The 11,137-nt window shown below is 48.6% G+C and overlaps 1 protein-coding gene, 1 long non-coding RNA gene and 1 pseudogene across 2 annotated transcripts; 1 reads left to right on the top strand and 2 right to left on the bottom strand.

Annotated features, from left to right (window-relative positions):
• The first annotated feature begins 2,065 nt into the window (after positions 1–2,065).
• On the top strand, positions 2,066–2,844 carry LOC120663916. The gene is made up of 2 exons (XR_005670649.1): positions 2,066–2,286; positions 2,599–2,844. It is a non-coding gene; the product is annotated as an uncharacterized LOC120663916 (long non-coding RNA).
• A 193-nt stretch (positions 2,845–3,037) lies between these two features.
• LOC120667476 lies at positions 3,038–6,575 on the bottom strand (annotated as a pseudogene).
• LOC120663915 (60S ribosomal protein L39-like) lies at positions 6,361–7,290 on the bottom strand. The gene is made up of 3 exons (XM_039942863.1): positions 6,971–7,290; positions 6,748–6,851; positions 6,361–6,649 (listed from the first exon to the last, which is right to left on the bottom strand). Exons 1-3 carry the CDS (start codon positions 6,971–6,973, stop codon positions 6,601–6,603), a joined length of 156 nt encoding a protein of 51 aa, XP_039798797.1. The 5' UTR covers positions 6,974–7,290; the 3' UTR covers positions 6,361–6,600.
• Positions 7,291–11,137: the final 3,847 nt, after the last annotated feature.

Here is an 11,137-nt window from a genome sequence, read left to right as displayed (position 1 = left end):
CTGGGCTGAAAACATTTTTCTCTTTTTTTTCTCAAAACCAAACAAACAAATTCAATTCAAATTCAAACACAAAGATTTGAATTTAAATTGAACTTCAGACATTAAAACAAAGCAAGGAGGCTTGAAAAGCAACACACAAACAACTTCATTTTATTTTTTTAGAAATTCAAACAAGTTTTATTTATTTCCTCTAAATTCCCTGCGAACAAAAGAAAATGTTGCAAAATTTTAAAACTATGAGAAAATCATTGCTTTATTATTTTCTTTTAGTCACATCCTGAAATTTGAAAATTTCAGGGTGTGACATTGGCGGATGGGATCCCGTGCCTTATCTGGTAGCTCGGTGGCTCGCTGGGCGGTCGGGTGGCCGAGCATATCAAAAGCACTTTCCGCCTCGGTGTTCAACGGGCCCTTGCCGTGGCCTCGACGCACTATGACATGGACCTCAAACTGGTGTCGTCGGGGTACGTCGTCGAGGATGCTGCAGCGGCCGTTATGGACGAGGCCGACGCCGCCGTCGAGGACTTTGCCGCCGACTTGGCCAAGAAGCTTGAGGACGACATCCCCCCCATAGCCGAAATCGGCGATGTTGAAGATCCGCAAGGGGAGATGGCAACTTGTAGGAAGTCTGGACCTCGGAGCCCATGTAAATAAGTCAGTATTTTGTCGTAACTGTGTTTCTGGGTGAAGAAACTAGTTGATGTATTGATAGTGTGGCCGATCAAGGCCTTGTGCGTTCGAGCCCTCATTTTCTCTACTTTAATTTCCGCGTTCTCGTATGCGCCTTAGATAGGTCTCGGCGAGGAAGTTTGCGTTCATAAGCAACTTCGGTGTAGGGAGGCAAGTGGGGATGCTGTATCCCGGAGGCGTATGCGGTCCCGCGGCTCGGCCGATCCCGTTCCATAGTTGTTTATACCTTGCATCTACCTTTCTAAGTATACGAGAAACTTAGATACGGAAATTTTTCGAAAAAACATTGGCGTTTTTGGGGACGTTCGGGGGTTCCCCCCGTAGTAGCCCCTGAGGGTGGCTTGGCTTTGCCGAGGGTAAAGCCGAGCCTACCTTAGTGTTCGTGCGCATCCGAGCCCCCGAGGGTTCGGAAGGTTTCTGTAACGACCCGGCCCGGGATAACGGCTAAGATCTACTCTTCAAGTTGAGTAAACCACACCTACTAATTAATCCTCTTGCGCTTTCGTCCTCGCTTCGCGCAAAAAGGATCGATCCGGAATTAACTAGCTTCCCGCGACCGGCTATTTAAGCTGGTCTGTTCCGTTCTCAACTTTCAGTATGGGATCATCGTTCCGAGCTACAGTGTTCCGCGATGAACAGTACCCCGGCGCTACAGTACCAGACGTGCTACAGTACCCGAGCTACAGTACCCGAGACTGGGTCCGGCCCAATCCAGCTACAGTGCTCGAGCTACAGTACCCCCGTCTGCTACAGTAACATCGGCCCAGCACTATTCATTTTTGGCCCACTGGCCCAATGGGCTGATCTGTTACACGCGTGCACCACCGTGCATCCTTAGTGCTGGCCGGCTGCTGTGTGCCCGCCACCACGGGGGGCCGCTGGCGGACTCTCGCGCGTCACCAGGCTCTCCCAGCGAACACTGTTCTTCTTCCTCATTCTACCTTCTTCCTCCTACACCACAACCCCATCCGCCCCGCCCCGCCCCGGCCCGGCCCCACCGCCGACCACCACCGCCACCCGCAGCCGGCGGCGACTCGCCGCCGCGCCGCTCCGCCCGCCACCCGCCCCCGCCGACCTCTCCACAGCCCACGGCCGCCGGATCTCGCCGCCCCTGCCGCCGGCCACTGGCCCACCGGCTGTCCTGCCCCGGCCCGGCCGGCGGCGCGGGAGCGCCGCCGCGCCCTCCGCCGGCCGTACCGCCGCCACCGCCTGGCCGCCGCCCGCCCCAACCTTCTCCTCTATGGCCGGCGGCCATGGAGCCGCCCCCACCCCGGCAACCCAGAAACCTAAAGGCCACCGCCTCCCACCACCACCCCGGCCGCCGGCGACCTCGCCGGCGGCCGTTCCGCCCACCTCCCACCCTCCCTAGCTGCCCCCTCCCCCTCAGACCCTAGCTCGCGGCGACGGCGCGAGGTTGAAGACGGGCACCCGTGCGCTGCTATCGTTGGCGGCGCACGAGCGCCCAATAAGAAAATTGGCCACCACGGGTTCCCACCCCTATCCATCGACGCCACGACATCACAGAACAGCTGCTTCTCGTCGGCGCCGTGAGGCCTTCCCGTCCAAGGCAACACCGGACCATCTATGCTTGGTCAGGTTGGTAGCCATTGATTTCATCGCTTCCACAGGTTAATAAATCATTGCACACTGTCAAGGTATCCGAATAGATTTTGATGAATTTGGTAGAATCTAATGGTAGCTAAATGGGTAAGCAGAATGAGTTAGATCACCATCTTAATTTTGTTAATTTTATCAGAAACAGAAACATTTTCAACTGAGAAGAATTGTCACCGTGAACAGTTCATTACTAATTTGTTTCCTACATGCTACCAGCCTCAGGTATGAACAAGATTAAATCATCATCATGTTAACTGGGTGTCTAAATTTTACAAGTGTTTCCTCTTTCAGCTGAGGCTAATGAAGAAGCTGGCATGCTGGAGTACATATATGAGGCAGCATAGCAGAGGCTTGACGGAGGCCTACAGTCTAAGACAAATGCTAGATTACAATTCTTATCTGTTGTCGGAATGTTGTAATTAATTTTTAGTTCATGTGAACATGGCAAATCTCTTTATCTGAATTCTAGAATGATTCAGTGTATGATTTTCTTAATGGTTGAACTTTTCTGTGTCACCTTGCTGATACACACACATATATATGCCGGGTTCATTTTTTGTGTGGTCATCCTGTTAATTTATTGGCTGTAGAAGTAGTAGACCACGGTAGGCACGTAGTAGTGCTAGCCGTGATCAGGATGATCGTTGGTGAGGGGAAAAACTAAAATTAAACTCGGATGCTAATTCCAGCGCCTGCATACATGTCATCACCTTTGCCTGAAGCCCTGGACTGGATCATTGATGTGTTGTAAATTTCCAGCGCCTGCTTACAAAGTCACACCAAGATTATTTCGATTACTTGCCTCTGTGTTCTGCAGAATACCTGCGCAGCAGGCTTCAAGGAGTCTTCAGCATTTACATTGTTCCTTCTCTGGGCGTCCATTCTGCTGATTTTGTAACGAAGGTTGCGGTGTAACCACGCAAGAAACAACAAACACTGGTATAATTTCATCTATCACTCAGAATACAAAACACAAAACCCCAACTACTTAAGCCCTGCAAGAACTGCTGCCGCTCTTCTTTGTGTTGTGTTGAAGCAGAACCGTTCATGCTTTTCTCCTCTCCTTCCTCTATGTAAGTAAGTGAATCAACTATGTCATCGTGTTGGCACTCTCTTCTGTAGTCAAGAGGGTTTGCAACTCGTGCGTATCAATTATATCTTGAGGTATGCTCTGCGAAGGTAGAAAAAAGAATTATCAGAAACCATCACAAAATCAATAAAGATGGTAATTTCAATTTAGAAGGAAAATAGTATTGCTAAGGAACGAGTCATTTCGAACTATACTCTGATTAGATATCCCACATAAACCAAAGTTTAAAAGCAGGATTGAAAGTAAGGAAAAGGGTAGTCGAACACTTACTTCAAGGACCCAACCAATGTAAGTAACATTATTGACATGTTGGTTCATGTCCAGATCAGCTCTTCTTGGCTGCAGTTAACAAATAAATGTTTGTCAGCACTGGAAGTAGTGCAATGCTAAGAACTGGATTATTCGCAAAGGAAAGAAAAACTGACCACTAGTCCTAGACTCCTAGTCTTGAGTATTGTGCAGGATCTGAAAGAATTGGAATCTTCTTCAAACTGCCATTATTTTCCTCTGGGAACAACCGTAGCTTGTTTGCAATTCTTATAACTATAGTACGAGATTATAGTGACAATCATCACAAGTCAACAACCAAGACAATTGCATTAGATTGCTTACATGCAATTAAAAAAGAAGTTCAAGCTATTTTCATGTTATTCAGATTAGGACGCATTTATCCAATGAACTAAAGGTAATGATGCTTAAAATGGCACAGATGAGTGTAAAACATCAAATAGACCTCAGCTAAAGTCCAAACGGGCAGACTACTTGGGCACTTTCATGAACTGTACGAAAATAACAAGACTGCATGTATATGCAGAATGTCGAGAACAAAAGTGAGTCACTTTACCTTGGAGTCTTTGGACAGTGTATAAACACCTCATCCCTCACATCATCACTAACTCGCTGAAGTCTCCGTGTATTTTGGTTCATCATGACCCACTTGCTGGACAATAAGTGACATGACCCAGTTACTTGTACTGCATGCTATGATAAAACTAAAAGAAAACATAAAATGAATCTGATAAGCTCATTACTACTGTCTAGTTCTGTAACAATTTGCTGCAGTGCTAAAGCCTCATTAATTGGTCTCACTTCCTAAATATGAAGGTTGCTTTCAGTAAAGACAGCAAGAATAGATATTCCCTGCTTATGCAAGTGAATAGTATAATGCCATCCAGAGGAACAGGCAGGATAAAATCCACCAGTTTACGATTCACACCGGTCAACTAAAGGTCAAACGATTCACACCGGTCAACTAAAGGTCAAAACCACCTGCCTAATGAGGTAGAATGAAGTTTCTAGAGGACGAGAGAAATTTAGCTCAAACAGGAATGAAATTACCCTTTTCCTGTTTCATTTTACTAGGAGACACAAACATGGTATGGAATGTGATTGAAGCATCATATCAGCCTAAAAAAGAATGAAACACTGATGAACCTCTTTTAGGCCCTGCATTATACACTTATACTCGAGCAGCAAGTACCTAGTAGCTCTGCCAATAACTTCACCATTAGCCAGGTCCTTGAGGATCCAATCACGACGAGTACCGATTCTTCCATCTTCTTGGCACCATGTTTCAATCTCAACAACATCACCCCTACAAGCAACAGAGTTAACAGTCAGGATTAAACCTTACCAAAAAGGAAAAAGGATGGAAATAAAGGTTCAATGTAAGCTTGAAAAATTACCAAGCAGGGTACTTGTAGATCTCAATGTGCATTCGGTTCGTCACCCAAATAAGTCCGAGTTTTCTCATTGTAGTGGTCGTGGCAAAACCATCAGTGGAGAACCCAACGCTTTGGGCATGGTTACATCCTACCTCCTGTATTTACGAGAATGCTTACCATTAAAGAAATGATACAGGAAATAAAAAACAACCGTACAGCTCTATATGCTTGCTATAAATGGCAGCATTATTGATACTTCAGAACCAGTTGATCAAATGGGAACATGGGGAGTTAATCTTGTCCCATTTGGTGTAAATTTAATTTCTAAACTTAGATTTCAAACCAACAAATGCATTGGATCCACCAAATTCCACCAATGCTAACTCCAGGGACCTGTACCCGATATGAATTTCGTTTGTGGATGCCAAAGCAAGCGCATCCAGGAAATTGGTGACAGCGACAACCACCACCATATTCTTCTCAGCACATGACTTAATTTGTCGCTGCTTATAGGCATTGCCTTAAGCACGCGAATTCAAGAGCTCTTATCTCTTCTATCCCAGGACTGGCAGACAGAGAAAAGCCACACTAGGTTTTAGCATTGCAAACGGCCAGTTTGTTGCATTCAGACTAGGTGCAAAATTCTATGGCCGATTTTGCCACTTTGCAACACTGAACAAGACCAGGACAGTTAGCATGTCAATCCACCAAGGCACAGACTAAGCTACACCCTAGGCTCTAACTTATAAAATGCCCATATTCGTGTAGTAACAGTAACCAGATTCCTCTTTCAGCATCCAATCCTAGCACAGAAGAGGAGCTCTGATTCTGCCACAAGTTCGGAGCGTCCTAAATTCAGATCCACGCATCTCAACTCTTGAATCCAATTAAGAAGAACACGCCACAAATCGGGGGCGCGAGCGTACCTGGAGGAGGTTGGCGATGGTCTCGACGGTGGCCGTCTTGTTGATGCCCACCTCGTAGCAGCGCACGATGAAGCTCTCCTTGTACGAGAGCCCGTCCTCCAGGAGGCTCCCCAGCCGCAGCTGATTTTCACTAGCTAGGGTTCGAGAGCAAAAGGCAACAGTTGCTCTGAATACTAATCCACATGCTACAGCATGCCACTAACTATAAACTAGATGACACTAACTAGCAGATCAAATGCACTACAAGATCATGAGCAAACCAACCTAGATTGTAAACAACTGCTAAAATCATAGCAATTAAGCCATCAATGAACATGAACAAGCATCTACACAAGACAAGTAAATCGAAATACTGAAATGCAAAAAAGCAATCTGGACCAACTGATTACCGCACTGCGGATCAAGATAGCTTCTGCATAATTATAAAAGATGTTCTTCAACCATCAGCAAAACATGGCATTCTCAGTGCTACAGGAACAACGGATAAGATAAATTTAACACAAGCAAAATCTAAACAAGAGCTTCATAGCATGCGGAAACTTGGAAGCGTCCAGAGGCTGGCTCGTAAGCCCCAGTTTCCCCAAGCATCGGTGCCCGGCATCTCTTCCCCCGCTCAGAATCCGAGCTTGGTGCGGCGCCAGTGCCTGCGCTTCGCGTTGTACCTGGCACATGAAGCAAGAAACAGATGAGCGACCGAATCCCAGGACGCCGCCAGGGATGGTAGCAAAACATGACGGGGGGCATGAGGAGACCGACGAACCTGATGGTGTTGTCAGTGCGCATGCGGATCCAGTAGGGGATGGGGCGGTTCTGGCGCTGCTTCTTGGCCAGCTTCTTCTTGATCCGGAAGGTCTTGTGGGACGGCTGCGCGGGGGACGGGAACAAACGCGACGAGGCAAAGCGTCAGATCAGGGGAGGCACCAGACCACCAGTACGAAGCACATGAACTCGACAACTTAAGCGCACAGGTCGGAAATGCGTACCATGGCGGCGGCGGCGGCGGGCGAAACCCGTGGATCGGAGGCCGCTAGGGTTTTTATAGGTGGGAGAGAGGTGTGGGATAGAGGCACGGATGGGCTCGGGATAGCCGGATAGATTGGGCTTCAATTAACCAGACGAGGGGAAGTGGGCTAGGGTTCCAGCTTCCAGGGCACGGATTGCGCGCGTGCGCAGGGGAAAAGTCAGCGGCGGCGCGGCTAACGGCGTTGGACGGCGCGACTGCAATCTCCGTGCGCGCTGGGGAAAAGCGACGGAAAGCAGACGAGGCGAGGCGGAGCGGGGAGGAAGAAAGCGGTACAGGGGAGCCTGACGCATGGGGTCGGCCCGTCAGTGGCACAAGGGAAGAAGAGAGGAGGGGGGGCGCTAGCGGGCTGGCCGGTTTGCGCGAACTGTGGGCCGAGCGTGTGGGCCGTGCGGGGCAGGCCGAGGCGAGGCGTCGAGTCGGGCTGAGTGAAGCGGATCGGGCTGGAGAGAAGACAGGCCGAGTTAGCAGGCCAGGCCGAGGGGTTAGGCGGGTTTAGGGAGTTTTGGGCCCGGTGAGTTAGTGGGTTTTAGCCCATGCTAGGTTAGGGGTTGGTCAGCATTTGGATTTAATTTGAATGGCCGAAATTCAAATTAAATCCCACTCGGAAAGGCTAGTATTTGAATTCAAATTGAAGGACACATTTCAACTTAAATTCTACAAAATTTCACACAAGGAAATTTTAAATCCAAATTGAGTTTTATTAAACAAGGGAGATTCGAAATAACATCCAAATAACTCCAAATCGATCACATTAGCATTTTATAATCCTTAGTTTAATTTATAATTTTTAATTACTAAGAATTTTTAGACAAGCCGAATTATCCTTAAGTGAGATTAACCGCAACATTACCAAAAAAATTATGAAATTCACTATTTTTGACTTTATAACATTCCGGAAATGTTACATGATCTGTCCACGTCGCCCGCTAGCTTGCTAGCCGTTGGATGCGGCCGAAATGCAATATAAATCGTTTGATCGGGTCGTAGCGGGTCTCTCACCCGTTGAGCCATCAACCCGCATGCTCGCGAATCCTAGCAAACTCGCTCGCAGGCAACTCGATCTCTCCATGGCACGTTTATCCTACCGTCCTCCCGCTACCCGCCGCCACCGCCACCGCCACCGCCGTGCCTCCCTCATCCTTCCGGTGCGGGCGAGATGACAGCGGCCCTAGCGCGGGTGTGGCATTCACGGCCATCCCAGCGCGGTTAGGCCTCCACGGCCCTGGCAGGGTACGGGCGCGGCGGCCCCTAGGACCCCGGCGTGGCCGGCGGTGTGGGCATGGTGACTCCGGCCAACTCAGATTTTGCGGCGGGCACAGACATGATGGCACTGTGGGAGCGGTGTTCTCGGCCCCGTCACCTCTACCCGCCCCTGCCCCGCCGTCCATCGCCTTCCTCGCCCCTCCCAGCAGAGCGCACCAGCTTGGAGCCTTAGAGGCAGCACACAAGTAGCATGATTTTCTTTCCAGCTGGGTGTGCTTCTCGCCGTTCTTTTTTTCCGTCTACTGAAGCAACTAATTGAAGCTGAATAGCTAATATGTCCCATAGATATTCGATGAATTTCACAAGTGTCCATTTATCCAGTGGTATTCTCACCACTGATGAAGGCTTCTTTTTTTAATTGTGGCACTGCATCAGCAAATGGAGTATGCTTAGGCACTTGAAGGACAACAAGGTGATGAAGATATGGCCATTCAGGAGCTGGAAAGTCCTGCAGCACTACCAGCAAGTGAACAGGAAGGGAAGTCGCTTCCAAACCATTAGCTGTAACAGCTCAAAGCTGACATTCTATATGTTTTTGGATTTGTAAGATTAAGAATTGGCAAGATTGAGCACCCTGCCGATGTGCTGTCTGTTGGTTTACTGGAAGTTGCAAATCCTTCTCTTTCAAGTAGATTCTTCCTGAAGCAGGTGTGTAGTATGTCCTGTGCGAAATATCCTGGGAGCTAGCATCGGTTACATGAGTCATAGTACTTTATATTTTGTCCTTTTATTAATATGGTTGGAACTATGGATTTTCAATTGTGATTTTTCAGTGTTGAATGCAGCATTGGACTGATGGAGAAGATGATGTCGAAGATACTATTAAGCACAGGCCCTTACGGGAATCTTACATGCCTACAAATAAGAAAGGAGAGGAACTAGAAAGAAGAAACATGGAAATCTATACAGACCTTATGAAATCAAAGTGATCTCAGTGTAAGCTTCACATGCATGGACATGTCTTCTCTCCCTCCCTCCCTCTTTTCCTCCCCCACTAGCAGTGCATGGTCATTAGTGTACAAAATCAATCTATCATCCCTCACAACTTGGCTGTACAAAATTAATCAATCTCTTCCTTGGCCGAAGTTGATGCTGAACTTCTCATGGAAGAGGAAAGTCTTGTTTGGACAAGTAAAGATGATGTTATTGTGCTCGAGCATAACAATTGAAAGATCCCTCTAAGGTACTAAGTTTCTGTGTGATCAATATTCTAAGGATTCTTGTACATACAACATTTCTCATGTTGCTTATAAGATAATTTTTCAAAACGTCGATACATTTTGAAATTGGCACGATCAACTTGGGCACCCTGGAATAGGGATGATGCGAAAAATTATCGGCAATTCCATAGGTCATGATATGGAAAAGATAAAATTTCCCCAAGATAAAAATTCTGGTTGCACTACTTATGCAACAGGGAAATAAATTTTAAGACCATCATATTTTAAAATTCAAGCTGAACCACTAAAATTCCTAGAAAGAATTCAAGGAGATATTTGTGGTCCAATCAAACCATTATCGGGGCCGTTCAGGTACTTCATGGTATTGATAGACGCATCTACGCGTTGGTCTCACGTTTCTCTTTTGTCGACACGCAACCATGCTTTTGCCAAAATAATGGCTCAACTTATCAAGTTGAAAGCCTATTATCCTGAACATCAGATTAAGTCAATTCGTATGGACAATGATGCTGAATTCTCCTCCCATGATTTTGATGATTATTGTATGGAATTAGAAATTCATGTTCAACATTCAGTCCCATACATACTGACGGGGGAATAAACCAGGGGTCCCTAACGGGCCCAACTTATGTGACGCAAGGCCCAGCAGACTTATTGAGCCAAGGACGGGACGACCCGATAAGCCGTGCAGGGAACTGCCTTCGCTGCTAAGCGAACGGGTCTGGGAGCACGACCTCCCGGACACGTGGCGGCCCCCCGACCTAGCGCCCCGGGTCAAGGCCAGGCTAGTGGCCTGAGACATGCGCTCCAAGGGCGCCGTGCTCCCTGACAGGCGTGCCAGCCAAGACAGCCTCCGTGCAAGACCCAAGGCGCCGGTTCTCCTTATCTTGCGCCAAGGGCCAAGCCAGCAGGCCTCCCTGACAAGGGGACAGCGCCGCTCGCGCGGGCCCCTTGACACAATGGGAGGGGGCGTTCACAGACGCTGCCTCCCCTCGCCGTAATGATGGTCGCCTTTGCGTACCACTCCATTACGCCAGCGATCATGACTGGACGTCCCCGGCCAGGCCTCGGTAAGACACCCCTCACCAGGCGTGCCATCTGGTGACAGAGCTATGTAAGATAGCCCCCCAGGTAAGAAACCCAGGGCTCCGGCGGACAAGACCGAAGGAGACCCCAGAGTGACCGACCGGGTGGTCGCGCCGCCCCGACTGAGCCAAGATGGGACAGCGTCAGGGGGACACACCGCTCAAGGAGATCGCCAGGATCAAGCTCGCCCACTCCCGACCGACTGAGTGGGCCCCGACGACTGACAAGGACGATTTGCGCCCCGACAGTGCAAAGGCATAATGCTAGATAACTGTAAACGGGGGCCCCACCTTGGACTATAAAAGGGAAGGCCCCCCACATAGGAAAGGGTTGGTTGGACTCCCACGGGTTCGACACTACTAGACCAGCTTGTAAGCTCCCCTCTAAACTTTGAGCACCCGGGCTCGAGAGCAATAGAGCAAGAACACAACACCCCATACTGGACGTAGGGCATTTTTAGGCCCGAACCAGTCTAAATCCTCGAGTCTTTGCGTGCTAGACCATATCCGATCAAGCGCACAACAATCAAGCAATCGAGTAGTTTTGTAGTCGCCCATTTCCAGCAGCGGCACATACATACTCATAATAGTTTGGCT

Source organism: Panicum virgatum, chromosome 3N (genome assembly GCF_016808335.1).
Source record: "Panicum virgatum strain AP13 chromosome 3N, P.virgatum_v5, whole genome shotgun sequence".
In the NCBI taxonomy this organism is placed as follows: Eukaryota; Viridiplantae; Streptophyta; class Magnoliopsida; order Poales; family Poaceae; genus Panicum; species Panicum virgatum.
The sequence above is the reverse complement of the archived record's forward strand: the minus strand, read 5'-3'. Positions and strand labels throughout refer to the sequence as shown.